The 22640-nt window shown below is 54.5% G+C and overlaps 9 protein-coding genes across 9 annotated transcripts; 5 read left to right on the top strand and 4 right to left on the bottom strand.

Annotated features, from left to right (window-relative positions):
* Positions 1 to 659: 659 nt before the first annotated feature.
* On the top strand, positions 660 to 2043 carry PG998_010546 (methionine aminopeptidase 1; the record flags this gene model as incomplete). The annotated part of the gene is made up of 5 exons (XM_066877362.1): positions 660 to 806; positions 899 to 1081; positions 1134 to 1643; positions 1679 to 1856; positions 1931 to 2043. 5 exons carry the CDS (start codon positions 660 to 662, stop codon positions 2041 to 2043), a joined length of 1131 nt encoding a protein of 376 aa, XP_066726416.1.
* A 1846-nt stretch (positions 2044 to 3889) lies between these two features.
* Positions 3890 to 4647, top strand: PG998_010545 (cornichon; the record flags this gene model as incomplete). Its single annotated transcript, XM_066877361.1, has 4 exons — positions 3890 to 3993; positions 4209 to 4364; positions 4420 to 4486; positions 4555 to 4647. The coding sequence occupies 4 exons, from the start codon at positions 3890 to 3892 to the stop codon at positions 4645 to 4647; spliced, it is 420 nt and encodes a 139-aa protein (XP_066726415.1).
* Positions 4648 to 5837: 1190 nt separating this feature from the next.
* On the top strand, positions 5838 to 7443 carry PG998_010544 (uncharacterized protein; the record flags this gene model as incomplete). Its single annotated transcript, XM_066877360.1, has 2 exons — positions 5838 to 6276; positions 6332 to 7443. 2 exons carry the CDS (start codon positions 5838 to 5840, stop codon positions 7441 to 7443), a joined length of 1551 nt encoding a protein of 516 aa, XP_066726414.1.
* Positions 7444 to 7699: 256 nt separating this feature from the next.
* PG998_010543 (uncharacterized protein) lies at positions 7700 to 8638 on the bottom strand (the record flags this gene model as incomplete). Its single annotated transcript, XM_066877359.1, has 1 exon — positions 7700 to 8638. One exon carries the CDS (start codon positions 8636 to 8638, stop codon positions 7700 to 7702), a length of 939 nt encoding a protein of 312 aa, XP_066726413.1.
* Positions 8639 to 9453: 815 nt separating this feature from the next.
* PG998_010542 (uncharacterized protein) lies at positions 9454 to 10089 on the bottom strand (the record flags this gene model as incomplete). The annotated part of the gene is made up of 1 exon (XM_066877358.1): positions 9454 to 10089. The coding sequence occupies one exon, from the start codon at positions 10087 to 10089 to the stop codon at positions 9454 to 9456; it is 636 nt and encodes a 211-aa protein (XP_066726412.1).
* A 2047-nt stretch (positions 10090 to 12136) lies between these two features.
* PG998_010541 (uncharacterized protein) lies at positions 12137 to 13342 on the bottom strand (the record flags this gene model as incomplete). Its single annotated transcript, XM_066877357.1, has 1 exon — positions 12137 to 13342. One exon carries the CDS (start codon positions 13340 to 13342, stop codon positions 12137 to 12139), a length of 1206 nt encoding a protein of 401 aa, XP_066726411.1.
* Positions 13343 to 14800: 1458 nt separating this feature from the next.
* On the top strand, positions 14801 to 15786 carry PG998_010540 (glycoside hydrolase family 61 protein; the record flags this gene model as incomplete). The annotated part of the gene is made up of 4 exons (XM_066877356.1): positions 14801 to 14904; positions 14991 to 15574; positions 15647 to 15696; positions 15748 to 15786. The coding sequence occupies 4 exons, from the start codon at positions 14801 to 14803 to the stop codon at positions 15784 to 15786; spliced, it is 777 nt and encodes a 258-aa protein (XP_066726410.1).
* A 410-nt stretch (positions 15787 to 16196) lies between these two features.
* Positions 16197 to 17996, top strand: PG998_010539 (uncharacterized protein; the record flags this gene model as incomplete). Its single annotated transcript, XM_066877355.1, has 1 exon — positions 16197 to 17996. The coding sequence occupies one exon, from the start codon at positions 16197 to 16199 to the stop codon at positions 17994 to 17996; it is 1800 nt and encodes a 599-aa protein (XP_066726409.1).
* A 311-nt stretch (positions 17997 to 18307) lies between these two features.
* On the bottom strand, positions 18308 to 21474 carry PG998_010538 (uncharacterized protein; the record flags this gene model as incomplete). Its single annotated transcript, XM_066877354.1, has 4 exons — positions 18308 to 18588; positions 18837 to 19301; positions 19357 to 19674; positions 19734 to 21474. 4 exons carry the CDS (start codon positions 21472 to 21474, stop codon positions 18308 to 18310), a joined length of 2805 nt encoding a protein of 934 aa, XP_066726408.1.
* Between the last annotated feature and the right edge of the window lie 1166 nt (positions 21475 to 22640).

Below are 22640 nucleotides of genomic sequence, written 5' to 3'. Positions count from 1 at the left end.
TGAAGTAGTATCAAACGGGAACTTGTCGAAAGAGGTGGCGTCGGCTTGCTTCGGGTCAGCTGTCCCGAATTTGAAGAAGAGAGGACGACTTAAGTAGTTGAAGGGTTAAAGAATTGAAGAGCGGAATTAATGACGAGCACAGTTTGGGTTTGCATCAACTGCATGCCCTCTTTATGTGCTCTTAAGCTTTTGTATTTCCTGGTGCTATGGGCAGGTGAATATAAACGGTAACCAGTATATTAAATGAGACAAATACGCTGGATGCACAATTGTGGCAGCATGAACAAGCCGGACTCAGCATTGGACATTTAGTTGGGCCTGAAGCCGAACCCGTCACGGCGGCTATGGAGAGGAAATGGAGAGGAAATGGAGCAAGCAAGCCCCCCACTACTCTAAAGCAGCGGTTACTCAACCAACAACTGCCAACCCCCACTACGTGAATTATTTTTCCATTTTCGATGCGCAGATCAGCTCACTTTGCCATGTCCTGACAACTGAAGCAACGCCGAACCGCCGCAACGTCGTAACCAGCCAATCGTGACCACTTGGTTCCAGCCAGCCCTATCTGTTATATATTTGTCCGACATACCACAACTTGCACTCCTACCACTCTTTTCCCGCCCCAGCTGTACTCTCGTCGACATTCCGAAACCGACACCATGGCCGACTCCGAACCCCCCGCCAAGAAGAAGTGCTTGGGAACCGACTGCGAAAACGACGCCGGCGCCCTGCAGTGCCCTACATGTCTGAAGCTGGGGATTAAGGGCAGCTTTTTCTGTTCGCAGGACTGCTTCAAGAAGAACTGGGTACGCTACGTCTGACGCCGCATCGGTGTTTGCAGCCAGCTACAGCCCGCTGCAGAGCCACATCCCGCGAGACTAACATGGTGATGATCCAGGGCGACCACAAGTCTATGCACAAGACGGCGGACGGCAAGAGCACCAACGGTATTCTCCACAACCTCATCCCTCCGAAAGTCGTTTCTAAACCTGATCCAGCCACCGGGTTCTTCAATCCCTTCCCGTCCTACTCCTTCACTGGCCCCCTCCGGCCCGTCTACCCGCTCTCGGAGAAGCGCACCGTCCCCAAGTCGATCCCCCCACCCCGACTACGCCGCCTCGGGCATCCCCAAGAGCCGGGGCCTGGGCAGGAACAAGATCGAGATCCTCGACGCCAAGGCCCAGGAGGGCATGCGGAAGGTCTGCAAGCTGGCGCGCGAGGTGCTGGACATCGTGGCGGCCGAGCTGAAGCCGGGCGTCTCGACCGACCACCTCGACGAGGTGTGCCACAAGGCCTGCATCGAGCGCAACTCGTACCCGTCGCCGCTCAACTACAACTTCTTCCCCAAGTCGATATGCACGTCGGTCAACGAGGTCATCTGCCACGGCATCCCCGACCAGCGGCTGCTGATGGACGGCGACATCGTCAACCTGGACGTGACGCTGTACCACGAGGGCTACCACGGCGACCTGAACGAGACGTACTACGTGGGCGACCGGGCCCGGGCGGACCCGGACGTGGTGCGCGTCGTCGAGACGGCGCGCGAGTGCCTGGACCAGGCCATCGCGCTGGTCAAGCCCGGCTGCCTGATGCGCGACTTCGGCAACGTCATCGAGAAGCACGCCAAGGCCCAGAACTGCTCCGTCATCCGCACCTACTGCGGCCACGGCATCAACAGCACCTTCCACTGCCCCCCAACGTGCCGCACTACGCCAAGAACAAGGCCGTCGGCGAGTGCAAGCCCGGCATGACCTTCACCATCGAGCCCATGATCGCCCTGGGCAAGTACCGCGACGTGACGTGGCCCGACAACTGGACCAGCACTACCATTGACGGAAAGAAGACGGCTCAGTTTGGTATGTTTTGTCCCCCTTCTAGCTTACCATGGGTGATCGCGAGAGACGTCCTCGGCTAACCTATTTACTTTCAGAACACACATTACTAGTAACGGAAGATGGCTGTGAAATTTTGACGGCACGCCAAGCCACGTCCCCAGGCGGACCGATTGCGAGGCCCGAGAGCGGTGACAAGGCAGCTGCCTAGGAATTGAGCGGCTAGAAGAAGCTCGTCCTTTGGCGATGGAAGCTGATATCCCGTGGGCTGCAGCATTTGCATTGATTTAGCGACCCTGTATCATCCTGCGCCGTGTTAGCCGCGGCGCGCACGCGTGGTCACCATAGAATTAACGGTGGTGGCAGTAGCAATGGATATCCCCTTCGTTGCCAACCAAACAAGCCCAATGGAGTAAAGTGATGCTTCCGATATACTATGATGTAAACAGGAGATGTATCAAGTCCATATGGTACAAAACCAGCGTAGACTGGTACAATCTTACTATTCAATAGGCACACGACAGCTGGCGTCATCTAATGATTCAACCTGTATAGTGGGTACCTTATCGAATCTGTGGCTAACTCGTCGCACAACATCCCGCAACTCAACCATACACTATTGAGGCACGATATCCTCCCGATGCCTGCGTCCTGATAACCCGCGCGACTCTGGCAACTCGTTTGCTAGCCGCCGTCGTGGTTGACTGTGAGAGATGGCAGGGTTGCGATTGACTGCATCTTGAGTTCTTCGGGATACTGAGCGGGATCCTGGTTCGACTTCGTGGCGAACCATGACACAGAAGTCAACTACCAGCCTGACTTGATCCTTTCGCCAGCGGACGACCAGCCGGAGCAGGTTGTGCACCACGAATACTCCCCTATATTCGTTTAGGTGACGCGGAACAATCTGCTATTAGGTATATTCTATACAATATTGACTTACACAACTGATCATTCTGATTCTGTGTATATTCTCTTAGATCAACTCGCAGGGATCCCCTGGCTACCGCACGCGGAATCCGCAAGGAAGAAATTCAGACTCGTAAAAATAAAGATGAAATATAGACAAAATGAACGTGAGTTTCCTACCGATATGCTCTCATAGTATATATGTGAGAGTTTATTTGGACAAGTCGCCGTGATGGACTCAGCAAGCAGCATCCATACCAATCAGTTGTGCAATAAAGCCCCTCGAACGAATGGCACCGACAGTGACGTGACCTGTGTCCGAGCTGCGGAGAAAAAAAGGCTCTAGACCTAATGGCGGACCCAGAAATACAATCAGTTTCTAGTGCCTAGCATCGCCAGGCCATGTAATAAATAATAAGCATTGCATTGCGACTCGAACCAGGGGGCTGTCGGTCGGGTCAATCAGGTGTCGAAAAACGGATTTATTATCCGCTGTCCCGCCTGTTCTACCAGTCAGTCTCCCGCCGCAACGCACAAACAAAACCCAAGCTACAGCGCCTCGCCAGCACCAGCACCAGCACCAGCACCAGCACGCACATAACCGCGCAACCCACTTCCACCCAACCTTCTCCCAATTGGATTTGATCTGGGATCTTATTAACCCTCCCTCCACACTCGCTATTGCCTACTTACACCTTGGACACTTGGACTTTCTCAAGCCTTTCCTCGACCACCAACCCACCACCCCCAGGCTAATAAAACAAAACCCAACCCGACGCTGGTTACGGAGTACCATCTGAACAAGTGGCAACTGGATATATAACCCCTCCCAAAGCAAAGCTATTATTTTTTGGGCCAACTCCAATCCCTCCCGTCCGATATCGATCGCATCCGCCAACTCAAAAACCCAAACGAGATTTTCATCGGGTTTCGCTCGCATCCACCAACCCGACAGTCGCGTCCGCTTCCACAAAGCAAACCAACTTCTGAACAAATAACCGAGTCCGAGGCTGCCAGCATCTATCATCTGCAAGAGCCACTCCAATCTTCTTTGCGAGCTGCCCTGTCGCGCGATCCCTCGAGATCCTCCCCGAGACCACCTATCTACCCACCTCGATTACCCCGAGTAATTCAGCACAAATACCGCCATGATGTCAGGCGAAGCGTGGCTCTACCTCTTCGCCGTGCTTATCAATGCCGTCAATCTCTTCCTCCAGGTTTTCTTCACCATCATGTACAGCGATTTGGAATGGTACGTAAACCTCTGCCTGTCTTGTGTTTCTGCTTGGGTGGCTGGGAGCTCCCTGGGGAAGCTTTTGGCGGGAGCCTGGAGCTCTCTCCATAAACAACCATTTACGTCATGCGTTGGGCTTCGCTCGAGCCATGCGACCACAGCACACAACAAACACGACCTCGCCCTCGACTTGCAAGAAATCCCCCATGCTAACGTGTGCTTTCTGACTACAGTGACTATATCAACCCTATCGACCTCTGCAACCGCCTGAACACCTACATCATCCCCGAGGCTGCCGTGCATGGATTCCTGACCTTCCTGTTCCTTATCAACGGATACTGGGTAGCTCTGGTTCTTAACCTGCCGCTGCTTGTCTGGAATGTAAAGAAGTATGTAGCCCCAGAGCTCTGTATTTCTCGTAATTGTCGCTAACACCAGACACAGGATTGTCGACAACACACATCTTTTGGATGCGACCGAGATCTTCCGGAAGCTCAATGTCCACAAGAAGGTATGCCCAACCAACTCAGCATTTCCGATACATTCCAGACCATCTAGCTGACAATACCTTTTGCGCAGGAATCTTTCTTCAAGCTTGGTTTCCATCTGGTCATGTTCTTCTTCTACCTGTACAGCATGATTGTCGCCCTGATCAAGGACGAGTCGCACTAAATCCGGTGACGACAATGGCCCTGCACTGACACGAACGGAAACTGAATTATCTTCACTGTTCCAACAAAAACAGTATATAAAGGAGTCCGCAGAGGGGTTGATTTTGAGGTTGTGTAGGATCGACAAGAACTGGATTCCCACATGACCCATTTTTGAAGGAGTGCAGCTGTGCAGAGAGCGATGCAAGGCGATGATGTCCCAATCTGGGACTCCCCGTCTAGAGTAGCAAAAGGTGTCTTTACTTTTGATGGATGAACATATTGGACATTGGGACGAAGATTACACGATTAGACGAATGGCTTCGGGAGAAAGTGTTTCTTAAGCGGGAAAAACAATGAAAGCCGTGGATGGATCAAGTCTGGCATGGACTTGTATTGATCCGAGCTGGGAGCCACGGCGGTTTCCCCCCAAGAACAGCTTTTATCCATACCCGTCAGCCAGGCATAATGTTTTAGATACTGCCTCATGCGGCATCGTGCAGGCTTTGCTCGGGTCTTAAATATAATGGAATGTATACCCTAAGATGTTTGCTCCCCTCGGCAGCCCATGGTATCAGTGCAGTCTAAGCTTGGGTAGTGAGTGAGAAGTATGTATATGGAAACTATGGACAACGATGGAAACCCCGGAGATAAGGAACACAGCGATTTGCTTCTTACTCAGCTGACTGCATTGGAGACAAGCTCGAGCTTCGATTGACAATCCATTTCCTTTTGATCTCTTCCCATTGCACCGTAACCCTTTGTGGCACATTACCATTACCAACCACAGTGCCGTCATTTTCCACCTCCTCTCTCCTACGTCAGGCACTCGAGCTTGATTGAGGTGGGGCGATGCAAGCAAGAGCCTCAGCCAGAGCCTCAGCCACATGCTGGTCCCAAAGTTCAAAGCCCAACGCCCAAAGCTTAAGTCTTCTCTCCCTCAGCTCTCTCTCTCGGCTCTCTCAAAATTGTGACCGCCTTCCCAACCCAGACTCTCACCCAAGCCTCCGAGTCGCGCCAACTTCATGCAACCTTGATTATTTAGTTGTACCCTCCCATCTTCAACGGATTGCGACAACAACAAAAACACCGAACCGACTCCTCAAGCAACATCTCGTCATCTTAATTGATATACGGGAGATCTGAATACTGCTCATCTGGAATCCCTCTACGCCTAATTCGGGAGCAGCTGTGCACCGCGCGCACGCAACCATGTCCAACTTCGGAGAGTACCCGCCCAACATGGCGTCGCAAGACGCCCTCATCATCCGCGAGCAGACCGGCCCCCAGCACGCCGTGGTCCCCTACAGCGGCGAAGAGCTGTCGCGACAGCAGCTGGGTCCCGCGAACCCCTACTTCGACCCCAGCACCCGCAAGCGCAAGAACAACGTCCTGACGGGCACCGCCGAGGAGACCTTCGTGTCCGAACACACCTTCCGCTACAAGCACCGGGCGGTCGAGCGCGCCGGCGGGCCCGACCGCGAGTACCAGACGGGCGCCGAAGCGAAGGCGGAAGCGAAGCGCATACGCGACGGACGCGAGGGTAAAGGCAACGCCACCATCGCCGACGGCGACGGCGCGTACGTGGGGCCCTGGGCGCGGTACAAGCGGCCCGAGTTCGAGGAGGGTCGAGCTCGCCGAGGGCGAGGAGGTGGGCAGCGACGAGGAAGTGGTGTACGTGACGGACGAGGACGAAGACGTGATAGAAAGCGGGACCGTGGTGTCGGCTCCGAAGGTGGCACTGGAACGGCGCAAGGAGGTCGAGGCGCTGGGCGAGGAATCGACCATATTCCACGGCACGGCCGAGTTCGACTACCAGGGCCGGTCCTACATGCACGTACCGCTCGACCTGGATATCGACCTACGCAAGGAGCCGGGCAGCGCCACCAACTACATCCCCAAGAAGCTCATCCACACCTGGAAGGGCCACTTCAACGACAAGGCCGTCACGGCCCTGCGCTTCTTCCCCGGCGCCGGCCACCTGCTGCTTGCGTCGGGCGCCGATTCCACGGTCAAGATTTTCGACGTATATCACCAGAGGGAGCTGCTGCGGTCGTATCACGGCCACGGCAAGGCGGTTTCGGATATCTGTTTCAACAACTCGGGCAACGAGTTCATTTCTAGTGGCTACGACCGACAGATCAAGCTCTGGGACACGGAGACGGGCGTGTGCAAGGCCAAGTTCACGACGGGTAAGACGCCGCACGTCATCAAGTTCAACCCGTCGTACGAGCACAGCCACGAGTTCGTGGCGGGCATGTCGGACAACAAGATCGTGCAGTGGGACACGCGGACCAAGGAGATCGTGCAGGAGTACGACCACCACCTGGCGGCCATCAACACCATCACGTTCGTGGACGAGGGCCGGCGGTTCATGACGACGGCCGACGACAAGTCGCTGCGGGTGTGGGACTACTCGATCCCCGTGCCCATCAAGTACCACGCGTCCGAGGAGCAGTTCGCGCTGACGCGGGCGGCGCCGCACCCGTCGGGCAAGTACGTGGCCTACCAGTCGGGCAACAACGAGGTCCAGGTCTTCAGCGCGCAGGACAAGTTCCGCCGCAACTCCAAGAAGCTGTTCAAGGGCCACAACAGTGCCGGGTCGGCCATCGATCTGAGCGTCTCGCCCGACGGCCAGTTTTTGGCGTCTGGCGACACGGCGGGGTTCCTGTGCTTCTGGGACTGGAAGACGTGCAAGATGTACCACAAGATCCAGGCCGCGCAGAACGGCTCCGTGTCTTGCGTGCAGTGGCATCCGCAAGAGACGAGTCGGGTTGTGGCGGCGGGACAGGATGGCGTTATTCGCTACTTCGATTAAGGAAAGAGACTGCAGGATTGATAAAAAGCATGCGACTGAGTCGGCCTGAAAAGGGGCTTTGGGGTTACTTAGTTAGAAACTCCCTCTGGACTCGTCTGTATTATGTTTCCAATAGATGATGATACCCTTCAACATGATGGCTTTTGTGAATTATTTCCGGCTTGTCCATAGCTTCGTACAATCCGTCCCTCCCGACATCGACTATTAATTACTCTATTGGTTTATATTCTTCGTCTTCCCCGGAGGCCCCGAGTCATCACGACTGCAACATCTCCTTCACGCACTGCATGACCTCGTCCGCCTTCTTGTACGGCAGATCCAAGTGCGCACACTCCGGGCTCAGCCGCAGCTCCGCCCCCGCCATCCGCGCCGCCGCCCTCTCCGCCATGTGCGCCGGCACGTTCTGGTCCAGCCCGCCGTGCCACATGACGACCCGCCCGCCCCGCGCGTCGTCGGCCCGCACGTCCTCGAGCCGGAACCCGAACTCGCCGCCCAGCACCAGCCCGTCCCACGCCGCGCCCAGCCCCCCGCTGACCATGGCGCCGCGCGTGCTCGCCACCAGCGCCGCCCGCGCGTCGCGCCGCTCCAGCACCGACCGGTCCTGCGCCGTCCGGCTCTGCAGCCCCTCGGCCACGGCCGTCTCGAGCCGCTCCGGGCGCGCCAGGTCCCGCGCCACGCCGCCGAGGACGTAGTCCAGCGCGAAGCCACACAGCGTCGGCGCCCGCGGACACAGCGTCAGCAGCGCCCACGTCGTCCACAGCATGCCCCCGCACCCCAGCGCGGTCGTCGGGTACAGCGCGCAGACCAGGGCGGCGCCGGCGCAGCGCGCGCGCGGCAGGCGGTGGTGGCTCGCGAGGGCGTAGGGCCCGCCGCCCGAGACGCCGAGGACGGTGAAGCGGGGGACCTGCAGGTGGTCGGCGAGGGCCAGCAGGTCGGCGGGCCAGTCCAGGAGCGTGCGGCCCACCTGGAAGGTGGACGCGCCCATGCCGGGGCGCTCGACCGAGATCAGGCGCACGCCCGCGGCGCGCGCGGCGGCGTCCCACCCGAGGGCTTCGGACTGGGAGCCGGGGAAGCCGTGGTGGTAGAACGCGGTGGGGGCGGAAGCGGAGGGGGTGCCGTATTGGGCGTAGCCTAGGGTGCGGCCGGAGGGGAGGACGAAGACGGAGGTGGGGTTTGGGAGGGTGGGCGCCGCCATGCTTGCTTTGAAAGAGGACTTATAACTGGTGATTACGGTTTTCACGGTCATTGGTGGGGTTCGTGGCGTGTGTCAAGACGGGGAATGCGGGATTGGTCTTCAGTGGTTCTGCTGCGGTGAGACAGCTTTGCGATTGCATACATACCCAGGCCGGGGTCCACTTTATGACAGTCTGTAGAGATTGTACGCCAATAGCTTTGTTCTTCTATCTATCTACTTGTATTGGCGCTGCGACTAAACCGCCTATCGTGATTCCGAGATAGCTACTTGCCGTGGCATCTCATGAGTAATACCCAATCATATATCCATCACTTTCAGAGGTATCACTTTGTCCTTCTACTGATTGCTGCTGAGAAGAGCTAGCAGCATCCCGCAACTCCTGCTCCATGAGTAGAATCTGTGTGTCTTGCGCCACAGAGCTCTCGCGCAACAGGGCATTCGAGAGCCAGATTTGGTCGCGCGTGCTGAGCAGCACCATAGCGCACCGGACTATTAAGTCCCGGTCCTCGCCACCCCCATTGCCACCAGCACGATGCTGGCTGGCGTGTTGATGAAGAAGGGTTGTAAGGTGTGGAAAGGCATAGAGACTCCAAGTGCCCAACGTCGAGGGGTCGGCCCCGTGTTCTAGTAGTGTTCTGAGGGCGTCAAGAGATACTCTGGCCGAGCACCTACGCCCAGAGGAAAAGGGTTGATTAGCTTGCCTATCATCTTCAAAAAGCGGTAAGGGGTTAGACCATACATTTCATGTCCTCCCAAGGGGCCTCCCATGACTTGCTTAAGAGGGGTATTGGCTTCAAATGGTGAACTTGGCCCAATCATCTCCTGGTTAGGGAAGCTCCGCGGGCCAGGAGTATCTTCAACAGTCGCACGGCCCCTCCTTCATGTTCGCGGTCGCGACTCAGCAGCGAGACGAAGTGAATAGGGAACCATCGCAGAAACTGATGGTAAATGGAGCCCTTGCCGCCTGCGCCCTCCAATATGCCCTCGGGCATGTTGATGGCGGCCCCTTGCTCGATAAGGTACTCAGCGACGTCGAGGTGGCCGCGGCTCAAGGCGAGCGTAAGTGGCGTGGGCCGGAGCAAAAAGGCGGCCGCAACGGGGAAGAGGCCGCCCAACGTCATCTGCGGGATGTAAAGATGGCGATTGAGAGAAGAAGGGTTTGATATGCGCGCTACCCTGAGGGGGCGGAGTGTGCCTTCGTCGCAGGCCAAGAGGAGGTCGTTGTCATGGGACAGATTCTCAACATCACTCTTCAGTACCACCTTGCAGGTCAAGCCCGAGTTCTGAAAGACTTGAGGTGCGGATGGGTTAATTGCCATGTCCAGGATGCGACTATGGAGTATCTCGCTTGGGGCGGATGTGAGAGTAATGGTGGCGATGCTGGGTGGGTCGATTTCCATGGCACCGAAAACATCGCCCATTCCCATGAAATCTTCCGTTGACTCTACCATGGCAATAGAGGGATATGGAACGGATCTTGGTCTATGAGATTGCCCAAGTGCTCAAGGATATGAGGGTTGTAAAGGTCTGTTCGGAGTGAGGGAAAGATTAATTGTCAAAGGGGATTCAGTGGTAAGTGGGATCTGGGTTCCTGTTTGTTTTGATGTAATGCACCAAAATTTTGTATGTCTGAAAGTTAGATGCCGGGAAACGAGAGTTGTGATTACGACCTGGACGAACCAAGCCTTAAATAGGAGCTTGTTGCACGCTGAGCCCTAGGTGGCATATACTGAATATCGTGGAGGAATTGGCATCTCGTGCGACCAACACATAGCCTTCCTAGAATGTATGAAAACGTGAAACGCCCAACACTGACTTGTACCGACACGTGTAACGTCTTCAAGAGTGACGGTGGAACAGGGAAGTCTGGATAGCAATCGGCTTATCCTAGCTCGCACAGTATTCGCTGATGCAAGGATAGGGGTGGCCTCAGGGAGTGCTCAATCCTCAACTTTGTCTACCAACGCCACATGTCACTTAGTGATCTATACTCTTATAGTTACCCGTGGCGAATCTCAACCACGCCATAAAGTTTGAGTGTCGTTATGGTATGCATCTATGCCACAGTCGTGCGCTGTTCACAGCAAATAGGCCAGGGCGCAAGTGTCAATAGACGGATGGGGCCAACGTATACACAAGGAATATAACAACATAGCACCGTTGGCTAAATCAAGCCGGACAAGACAGCTAATAGGCGTCCATGTAAAAGCTTCATTCCACGTGCAACAAAAGCCGGGGTCTAATTCGTCGCAGCGTGACTCACCGAGGCTTTGTTGTTGAAACTAAAGCCATGCTTTCTCCTTTTCGCACAGCAAGTGAAACTGCCAAATATTTCATCGTTTCAAGCTGGCAACCAGCAGCAGAGCTGTAATGAACAGAATCGTATACGATCTCAACAGGTATGCATAAACCGTTATGCGGAGCCAGACACCAAACCTCTTAGCCCAGGTCTCATAGCAGCGCTGGCTCAACTACGAGATCAACCAACTGCCATGACTATACCACGACGCACGGATCATTGAGTTCGTACGCTTAGTATATTCTGTCCAAACTATAGGGGTAGGATAGACTTCCATGTGTGAGGGCCCTCAAGGTGTCCTGCAAGCTTCAATGCTCATCACCCAATTTTTAATTCAATTGGCTTCACTCGTAACGAAAAGAAAATAAGGTCTTCTCATCGCCACCAAGCTCCTCATCAATCCATTGTGGCTATCTCAGAGGGTGGAAGCCATAATCTCCAAGTCTTTCGAAGCAACAGCCCCCACTCAGCGATAGCACTGATCTCGGATGCAAGTAGATTCTAATTGAAGATCCCTGTTCAAGTCAGGGTAGACGGCGGAGAAATTCTGACTACATGACCCGACTTACCAAGCTGTTCTTTCAACCAGCTGTGAAGTATTGAGTCAATCATCACATCCAGCAAGTAAGTCGCTGATCAACACCTCGGTGATCTGGTCGGTGACGAGGACCGGTGGCGCAGCGGTAGCGCGTCTGATTCCAGTCCAGAAGGTCATCCGTTCAAATCGGGTCCGGTTCAATTCTTTTGCCGCTTTTGATTATAGCCCCCGGCCCGGCGTATGCCAATCCGGGCCGGCAATTTTTGTTTTCTCGGCCAAATTTGCGGATTGGACATACATTGTCCACCACGCCCGTAATATGGTTATCATATAGTTTCGGAGTCAATGTACGCAGAATGGTCACCATTTTGGTTCTTTTCATCATGGTACCATGTCTCAATGCCATCCTAATTGGTTTGCCTCACTTGGGGAAACATTGCAAGTCACCGCAAAGGGCGTCGCTGCCCCTTTTGCGACCCCTTTCTCTATTTCGAGCTTGGGAAACCAAGTAGGTACTAGTAGTCGTATTGCAGGTTGTACTATATACATTTCATCGGAGCCGAATGGCTATTCTGCTGATTGGGAGAACAAACGGTTGCAAGAAACAATTTGAACATTTTGCAAATTAATACCGGACTTGATATCACCCGTTCGCTTTTCTTCAAGTCAAGGTGGGTGGGGTCCAGTCAACCCAATCGGCCATGTTCACGTTGGAAGGGCTCTTCTCCAAGTTGTTGGGTGGTGTGCCCGTGCCCAGCAGGTACTTGTTGATGTACGCATTCAGGTTGGAGCTCGAAGCCGACGGGAACTGGCAGTGGCCGTGGCCGCCGGTGAGGTCGAAGCCCATGGCCTCGGGCGCGCCCAGGGCCTGGTAGATGAGGCGGCCGGCCTTCATGCAGGCGGTGGTGCTGACGGGCCCGAGCCAGTCGATGTCGTTCTCCATGACGAAGAGGCCGCGCGGGGCGACGAGGCCGGCCAGCATGTGGTGGTCCTCGGGCAGGGAGCCCGTCTTGCTGGTGTGCTGGTTGAAGCGCGGGCTGAACCAGACGTTCTCGCCGACGATCTGCGACGCCGTCTGGATGTTGGCGCCCTTCTGCTTCTGCGAGTCCGAGACGCGCCAGCACGCGGCGCCGCCCGACCCGGACTCTTGGGGGAGGGTCAACGCGATGCGCTCATTGAGCGCGCCTACCACGAACGCGCCCTTGCCGTTGCGCGAGCACCCCGTCACCCCCAGCTTGGTCGGGTCGATGCCCGTCTTGGCCGCGCCCAGCTGCTCCAGCCCGTCGATCAGCCGGCCCACGCCCCAGGCCCACGCCGTCAGCGCGCCCGCCGAGTGGCTCTTGCCGAACAGGTTGTAGAAGGCGCCGACGCCGCGCGAGTTGCCGCCGTTCTGCTGCGCGAAGGCGTCGTTGCCGAACGACACGGTGCCCACGGTGCCGGGGATGGGCAGGCTGGAGCCGCCAATCGCGATGATGGCGGGGCCGCCCGCCGCGCCGCCGCCGCTGGGCCGCTTGATGTTGGAGCTGAGCGTCGCCGTGTTGGCGCCCACCGTCACTTTCACGCTCATCGTGTTGCCCGACAGCGTGGCCTCGACCTTGTCCGGCGGCGGCGGCAGGTCGCCCAGCTCGTACTGCTGCATGATCTTGCTGATCTCCCGCTGCCGGCACGCCCAGTCCGCCTTGGTGGCCACCTTGGTCCCGCTCACGAAGGTGAAGGGGTCCGGCAGCTTGGCCACGTTGACGGCCGGGTAGTTGTCCGACAGGGAGCAGTTGGCGCTCTGGCGCTCGACCAGCTCCTCGGCGGGGGCGGGGAGGGCCAGGGCGGCGGAGCCCATTAGGGCGGCGGTCATCAGGAGGTTGCGGGCCATGGTTGCGGCTGCCACTTCTTCAGCTGGAGTTGTTGATCTTGATTGTCGAGAGGGATGTTAGACCTGGCGTTGCCGATGGGAGAGTGGGGGACTCGCTTCCTCAACGATGGCTCAATATGCCCACAGATATATACGGCACGCCACTCGCCCCTCAGGTACGCGGGTTCACTATAAATTCCGATCAATCAATCCGAGCCCTCTCCGTCTGGCTTGGCTTCCGAAAAGGGAGTGCTTCTCGCCCCCCATGTTCTCGAGCTGTGTTACTCAAAGGTGGTCGACTGCGATGATTACCCCTCTCGTCTTGCGACCTCGACCCAGAACACGCGTTTCTTTGGGCGACAAGCTCCCCCTGTTGACCAGCTGGGCGATTGGTAGGGTAGTATTCGCCCACGGCTAGCCATGCAGCTTTGACAACATGTGGGGAAGAGTGGCTAATAGCCACGGGTAATTCGACACGTGGGGCGTGACGCCGTTGTAGAGTATTAAGTAAATCGATTGTGATTCGATCGGGTCGTTCCAGGAACGGAACGGCGCACACCCCCGGATTCGGAAATACAGGCACCGGGGCGGCTTGCCCACAATCCACTGGAAGGACCTTATATTGCGGTATCTGCCGGCTACTCCAAATCATATATATGATAGCAAAGGCTTGTCTTTCACTCGGTAATTGGAAATTGGGACACTTGCCCAAAATACCGTTGAAAGCTTACCGTACCCGTTGTGTGTTTATTCTTTCTTCTTCTTACTTTCTTCTTTTTTTGCCCTTCGGTTCAATGTCAAGGTATCAGCCCAACAGAAACGAAACCTTAAAAATTTAACTCTTTAAATCTGCGCACACAACCGTACCCATTGTGTGTCGGAAACAAACTTGGGTGGCTCGTAATACTTGGCCAGGCATGATAAGACAATGTATGAACAAACAGCAGGTTTCCAATGACTGACAAGTTCCTGGTTGGCGAGTTTCGCTTATCTTGAGTTGCAGCTAGAAGTGAGTTGCCGGAGCGCATCTACGCCTACTCATATATCACGATAGCCGACGCTGCTCAACAATTGATAATAATTCCCAATATGCCAGCAAATAATGACTACTGCAATAATCATCATTGTGGATTGACCCCTGAGAGGCTATTTATGGGCCTGTTCTCGTCAAACGAAAGACTCGATCAAATTACATCATTATGAGCTGTACAAAGGTGGTACTTTTATTGCCGGGAATTCGAAGTGGCTGTATTCCATGTATGTCGGGAAGGTGACACCGGCTGATTGCAACTGTCTGTTTAACCAAATGGAAGTGGCGGGCAGCCTCATACCCTACATTGTTCTTGACTTCATGTACTACCAGCTGCCTCTGCCTGCGAGCTGGCTACCCAAAACGGGTTGATATTGTGCCTTGGCCATCATTTCACTATCAGCGTTTCCCTTTCTTGTTGTTTCCTCACATTTCCTCCTGCTGTCACGATGATGAATCTGTTTCTTACTCTCCTGGTCGCTCTCTATGCGAGGAAATCCAGCGCCCATGGTGGCTTAGCCAACTACACAGTAGGTGACACATGGTACCGAGGGTAAGTGTCATCCGCGAGCTTGTACATGCAGCTGGACCCTTGCACCTGCGCCAGCCTAGCTGTTTGCTGAACATGCACATGCGCAGCTATGACCCGGACACACCAGCCGAGGAGCAGCTCGGCCAGCCCTGGATGATCCAGCGGTCGTGGGCGTCCATCGACCCCATCTTCTCCGTGGCCGACGCGGGCCTCGCCTGCAACACGCCCGCCGTTGCGCCACCGTCTCACATCCCTATCTCGGCCGGCGCCAACCTCACCGCCGTCTACTGGTACTGGCTGCACCCCGTGGGGCCCATGACGGTGTGGCTGGCGGCTTGCGGCGACGCTGCCGACCCGTACGCGTCGTGCGCCGACGTCGTCGACGTGAATGCGCTGTCCTTCTTCAAGATCTGGGAGCGGGGTTTGCTTGAGGGCACCCTGGCTGAGGGCTCGTGGTACCAAAAGTCCTTCCAGCACTGGGACGGGTCGCCAGACTTGTGGCCTGTGGCGATTCCGGCGTCGCTGCGGTCAGGCACATACATGGTTCGGCACGAGATCATGAGCCTGCACATCGCGAATAAGCCGCAGTTCTACCCGGAGTGTGCACACCTCAACGTCACGGGGACGGGGGATGCGCTGCCAGCGGAGGAGAAGTACTACGCCAGGTTCCCGGGGGTGTACAGCATGAGCAGTATGTATGACCTGTGGATATCTGGCTATCCGGGTTGAGCCAGCCCGAAGAGAAAGTCTAACGTTGCCACAGACCCGTCGATCAACATTGACGTGTACAGCGAAGCCATGAAGGATGTCAAAGTAAGTAATGACCCTAACTCCAATAGCGCAGTGAGTTTCTGATTTGGTTAGAACTATACGATACCGGGTCCTCCAGTATGGAGGGGCTAGCCTTGCCTTCATCTACAGTCAACGGAAGTACTGGGCGCGCCAGATGGACTATGAAGTCAAAGATTTGGATTTGGTCACATGTAGTGCGCGCACAGCAGTTGGCATCTGTTCAGATCCTTCATGTTGGAGAATTAAACTTTTTGGTTTCTCTGGTACCTGGGTGCCTAGTCAACTCCGATGGTGATCGATTATTGGAATTCCGTATATAAGCACACGCAGATGCACTCTCCGGCCTTCTTTTTTTTCTTTTTTTTCTTCCATCATTCGGTTTTCTTCTCCGTCCATTTTCAATTCGCCAACCCAGCAGAAACACTCTCTGGTCTTACCATAATACTGAGCATTACTCGCCTACGTATCGCTCTCCGCCCACAGTACTCACATCATCTGTACATCCCAAAACACCACTCACAATGCCTACCAAGACGACACTTCGGGAAAGACTTCCCTTCGAAATTATCTTACAGGTGCTCGAGCTTATCGATGCCTCCCAAAGGCCGACGTGTGCCGCTGTTTGCAAATTCTGGCAAGCCTTCGTCGAACGCTCAACCTTCGACACACTGGCCCTCGAACCCAAGGACCTCAAATATTTTGCCAAACTCATGCTGGCAGATAGCCGTCGCCGCGACATCTTGCAACATGTCACATTCTGCGTACCACATAATATTTCCGTGAGGTTTAGCGAGGGTCTGCGTGAAATGGGCGCTCGGGAAAGGTCCCGAAACATCAAACAATCCAAAAAGGACAATGAGAAGTTCAGAGAGGCAATCTTCCAACTCTTCATCACTTTATCCCTTTTCAATGACACAGAATCCACCTTCACACTGGACTTGGTCTCAGGCGGGTTTGATGAGAATAATGTGGTAAGCAAGAGGTGGATTCAGCACCAGGGATTGACACGCTGGGAAAACTCCACGCTACACGCAAACCCAAAGCTCAGCCGAAAAGCAAAAAACAACAGAAAGTCGGCTCCTCGGGTCGTCTTCCACAAAGATCGGGATGCTCAGGGTCCCGCTGTTACTATCAACGACCCCGCCGGCTTCAATAACATGGACTGGGAGAGCTTCTCAATAACATCGAATGGGCATGGACCGATATACAACACTCTGCCAGTCGTCAAAGCAGTCACCGAGTTCCAAATCTCGTGCCAGAACCTTACACATATTGGAGACATCTCACGCTCCATGATGCTGCGAAGCCTTCCGGGTTTGAAAAGTGTTGCTTTCGAGAAACGCCATGAGGATTGGCCCAGCGAATTCCGCACTCTCCTATTCGGATTGAATATGTTCGGTGCCATGATGCCGAACTGGTCCCAATCTCTGAAAAGCATATGCTTGTATGAATTCCCATCCGACTTGGACTTGGACGATGAGGTCGATTTCACGATTCAACCTTCAGCCCCCGCCAATATGGATACGGCTACGGCTTTGGGGTGGCATAACGACAACGTGGACCTTATGGAATTCCCCGTGGGCGACTGGCGAACCGTAATGCGAAAGCTCAGGCGCGACATCCTCCCCAAACATGTAGCCTTGAGGAGCCAAGGCATGGAGGAGCTGGGCCTCTGCAACATCATCGACGGCAGACAGTTCTTCGCTGCTTTCGACACCAACACGCCCCTGCCCGTCTGGCCCGAGCTCCGCATCCTCACCCTGACGGCAAGCCTGCTGCCCAAGGGCCTCGACGAAGTGGGCGACGTGGACCACCGAACAGAATCCGAAAGCGTCTCGGACCTGCTCCGCCGCGTCGCCGACTTCGTCCCCCAGATGCCCAAGCTCCAGATACTCGAGATCCACGAGGCCAACTCCGCGGACGCCGCACTCTTCCGCTTCTCCGCCTTAGATAAGCGGTACACGGCCCAGTGGATCAGCACCTGGAAAGAACCACTGGTCGACGACGACGTCAGGGCGGTTTGGGAGGCGATACCCATGGACGACGGCCATGCCCAGATCGAGTTCCTGCCGGATCAGCTCGATGTGGGCACCCAGGGCCCCATGGACTTTATCGCCACGCATCTCCTTACCCGTTTCCGGGTCCTCGACCCGGACACATTGGGAGACATGTTGGAGATTGAGGAGGAGGATTGGGGTGACGATGAAAGTGAAACGGAGGGAGAGGAGGAGGAGGAGGAGGAGGAAGAGATCGAAGAGGAGGAGGAAGAGATCGAACAGGAGGAAGAAATGGAACAGGAGGGGGAGATGGAAAAGATCTGAGAGATATGAGAGGTCTGAGAGGTCTGAGAGGTCTGAGAGGTCTGAGAGATCTGAGAGATCTGAGAGATCTGAGAGGTTGAAGAGGTTGAAGAGACTGAAAGTGTACAAGTGATGTCTCGGTGGAAGGATAGAATGAATAAGGCAAGACTGTTTCGGCGTTGTGTACATACAAGGGAAATCGGTGGGTAATAAGGGTACTGTCCCCGCAACAGACATCTCGCGGTTCACATGAGGCTGATCATGCAGCAACAACTGCCATCAATAAACTAGCTATCATCATGTCCAAAGACGCCATTGCACTCAATTGACCCCTATCTCAATTCAAACACCTTGTCTAGAAGCTCTCCATAGAACTTCTCCCGTACCGCCTCACCGTCCATCATCCCATGTAGGTAGCAATCGCCTTGAAACGTGTAGTAGTGATGCAGATCGTCCTGTTGTTCTTTTTTTGCCCTCTTCTTGAATATATTTTCTGAGGGATCGGGGCCTTCTTGCGACGAGTTGCCGTCTTCTCCTGATTGCTCCGTCTGGTTATCCTTCTCCTGCTTCCGTTCCTGTTCCTCCGTTTCCGTTTTCTTGTCCGTGTCCGCCGCTTTTTCTGTCCCCTTCCCCTTTTTCTTCTTCTTGTTCTTCTTCTTTTTTCCCACTTTCTCCTTTTCCTCTTCTTTTTCCTCTTCTTTTTCTTCTTCCTTTTCCTCTTCTTTTTCCTCCTCCTTTCCCTTCCCCTGCTCTCCCCCTCCTGCGCTCCCTCTTTCTGCTCTCCCTCCTTCCTCATCTTCTTCTCGAGTCTCAACCGGTCCTCTGCGTCTTTCTTGTCTTCCAACATCTGGAACCACTCACCAGTCTTGACCCATTTCCTCCAGTTCCTTTCGTGCCGTTTTTGGAGCCATTGTTTGCGCTCATAATTCTCTTCACAGCGCCGTATGCAAGACTTCAAAGCCTCTCTCATATCCGCCTCTTCTTCCTTGACAAGATCTCCGGTTTCCTTCTTTTTCTTTCTGAGGATAACCGGTACGGTGCACCCGTACAAAATGCAGACCTTGTCTCCTGGTTTGACATCGTAGGCCAGGCCCAGCCTCTTCTCCTTGGTCTTGAACATACGTCGGCTCCAGATCACAGCGTGGACTCTGCGACAGAACTCGGTTATGATGGAGTTGCGTTCGTTGTTGATCAGTGACATGGTGGCGATGCGGCCGCTATTGATGTTTCCCTTTTGCGCCGACTCGCGGCAAGCCCTTGCGTAATAGTACGGCGGGTTGCGGTTGTCTCGGCCCCGGTCCGCCACCAACGTCCTCCACAGATCGTCTGGGGGGGTCTTTGTCGAATGGCGGATCCCAGCCACCCAGCTCGAGCCACGCACGAGGTATGTCGCCCGCTGACGATGCGTCCTTCACCTCTTCCACCTCGTCGATGATGAACCCCTGTACGTACATGCTGTAGTGGCTAAGCTCAGGCCGTCGCCGGAACTTCAAGACTTCAAGATTCACGGGGCGTGTTTGTGCGGCGTTGTAATTCCTGTGTCCATCGGTAGGTTGCCCTACCAGCGGGTCGGCGTTGGCGCGTCCAACTTTCTTGATGCTCATTCCCGGATGAGAGTCGAGAATAAAGGGGGCTCGCGAGGCACGAGCTACCCATGAGGGCAGCTCCTTCACATCCCGATCCATTTCTCCCCCTTGTACTGTGTGCATCAGCTCTTCAACTCGTCACACTCCTTCTTTCCCTCAAATGCTTCCATACAATCTTTCCAGTAGTTCTCCATGCTGCGATCGTCAGGTGTTTTCTTGTTTGACTTATTTACCAACCAAAACTGCCGCCTTTGCCCTTCCTTTTCCTTCTGCAGCTTCTCTTTCCGTTTTATTTTCTCCCGGTTCACTTCTTTCGCTTTCTCTTTCTTCTTGTTGTCTTCAGTCTCTTCAGGTTGCTCCAATGACCAAGGCCGACAGAGGATGTCCAGGGCCTGAACGGCATCAATCTTGTTCTTTCGCTGGATGACAAACATCACAAAGTCCCGGCAAACATCGGGATATGGGCGACTGTAGTCGATCAAGAACGGCTTCTCTTCTAAAAACTGTTCGAACAATCTCATCGTAAGGTAAGAAGGATCAGCGTCGTCAAAGGTCGCTCCTGCGAATGGCGCAGCGTCTCGTGCGATGGCGAGCAGGGAATAGACAACGTCGCGGGGCTCAGTGGCCTTGAAGATGAACATAGTGGACACCAGATACTCGAGACTGAGCAGGCTCCGCCTCTCCAGAAGATCTGTTGTGCGGGTTTCCTTCCATCTCTTGAGCTGTTCTTTCCTCTGCTCTTCACCCTTATCGTCCTGCAGCGGAGTGATCCGGCCACGGAAGACCTTGCCTGTTGCCTGCACCAGCAAGCTAGCACCGAGCTCCGACACGTGGTCGAACCAGTTGGGGATGTATCGAAACTTCTCGTCGTTTTGCATAATCTCGGACAGCCGGTGGGTTGCCGTCTCGACCTCGACGAACAGTTCGACAGCGATGGCGAAGTCCTTCCATGGAATCATGTCGGCGCCGCAGCAAACAACAGCTTGCTTTGCAAGTGCAATCTCTTGTACCACCCACCGCCGTGAAAACCACTCGGTCTGCATTAGCATCTGAAGTGCCTGCCACTTGTGGGCGTACCGCTTTTCGGTACAAAGAGTTTCGATGTTTCGAAGCTCCATAACTTCCTTTTGTATGAATTTGATCGCTGTTTTGCTTTCCTCGGTATGCTCTCCAAGCCAAATACAGACCATCCTTGCTCTGGTGTATATCCTCGACATCATCTGTACTTGATGGTTGCGCTCACTTGGGTTATCTTGGTTGATGCACACGGCATCGACCCAGAGTATCCTCGTCTTGTGCCGGTATCGGAGATATTTTAGTGCCAGCGCAAGCTCACGCTTGATCTTGAGCTTGTATGTCACTTCACCCTTTCGGACCATCAGGGCGTACTGTGGAGGGCTGGTTCCCCAACACCACGAAAGTGCGTCGTAGTTGACCCTATCGTCCCATGCTTTCTCCCACTCCTTGTCTAGCGTCTTGTTGGCTTGCCTTTCCTCCTCATCCCTTTGCTCCTTGCTTTTGTTTTTCTTTTCGTCGCGCTTCTTCTTGAGCTGCTCCAACTTGTCCTTCTTGTCAGCTTCAATATCGCCTTGATATTCTTTTGGCAACTCGTATGTGTCCTCCGTTTCCTCATCGGGCGCCAGCTTTGGTATGTGGAAATTATCATATTCGGCCTCGATGAACTCGCAGTATATGCCAGCGTTGCTTGTGCTGGAATCTTGAAGCTTCATAAGTCGAATACGCTTCTTCCCGCTCGGGAGCGTTGTGTACTTGTACTCATTTACCTCCTTGAGGTTTTCGCAATCATACTCTTGAAGTTCTGGTTCAGCAACTGATCCTGGGCAAACTACTCCCCCAATATCCTGCAAGGACCGCTGACAGTCTCTGCAAACCATGGGCATTCCGCTGGGCATACTGATTATCGATCAGCGGATCAGGAAAATGGGATCGTTATCGTGAATAAGTGACGGCAAAACCGACCGAAGGTGACAAGAAGGCCAGAGGAGACTGAGTATATAGATTATATATTCGCGACGATGTTTGCAACGAATATCTCACCCGCGGGGCTATTGACCTGGTACTGATCCGAAGAAAAGGGGAAAGAAGAAGAACATACTTTGTTACGAAACCAGAAAACCAGGTGGCTCTAATAACTTTTCAGATTTTAAGTCGCAACGCAAAGGGGGTGTGCCGACCACGACAAAGGTGATGAAGCTTGCATAAATCTGCCACGTATGCACGTATGCCATTCAAACCCGTGATAGAAGCAATCCCACGCCTCTTTCCATCAGGCACAGATGCCCGGTGTCGTGTAAAGTGCTTGCATCTGAGGTAGTAATGGCCTGATCTGGACCAGCTGCCACACCGGGACCGTGGCTGGCGTGATGGTGATCATGTGCACCAATATGCAAATATATGCAAGCCCCCGAACGCCTCAGCGGTTACTGACTACAGCTTCTGTCCGCACCCCTTTCCCCTCCCTTTGCAGATTTTCAAGGCTGTCATGTCTCAGATGCATCATGCCTTGGGTTCAGCCTGACTCATATTCCTATAAACAACCCCTACACACGTAGGAGTTTGCGGTTGGTTATGTGCGTAATGGAAATTGGATGGCTTCGGTATTTTGTCAACTGGGCCAAGTAGGCGAAACCATAATGGGGGACTTGTGAAGATCCCAAGACGGGAACCCCGAGTACGAAAACCTCAGGTTTGAGAATGGAACCTCGCGGTTACACCACCCTCCACCTGCTGGAGCTGCAGGTGGCTTGAGGCAATCGACGCTTATCACGCCACCTAATCGTGTCTTCGGAAACAGGTCATTCCGCTTTCATATCATTCCCATGCCTTCTAGGCCAATACCCGGGTCCAACGTTTTAATTCGTCAGTCTAGAACCTGCCAGTCATATGATGTGTGTATGGGGCAGTTTGCTCTCTGCATGATTCTGTCCTGTACGTCAGGAATGAACCACCGTCAGTACCAATCGAAACGCCCCCTCGCGATTCTTCCGATGGCGTCGGCTAATGCCCGTAGCTGAAAGCGTGCCTGTCGATGGATGTTCCCGAAGCAGGCTGCCTTGGC

Source organism: Apiospora kogelbergensis (genome assembly GCF_038363985.1).
Source record: "Apiospora kogelbergensis strain CBS 113332 chromosome Unknown utg000007l_segment0_segment0, whole genome shotgun sequence".
NCBI classification, from domain to species: domain Eukaryota; kingdom Fungi; phylum Ascomycota; class Sordariomycetes; order Amphisphaeriales; family Apiosporaceae; genus Apiospora; species Apiospora kogelbergensis.
This window is presented reverse-complemented; position numbering and strand designations above follow the sequence as displayed.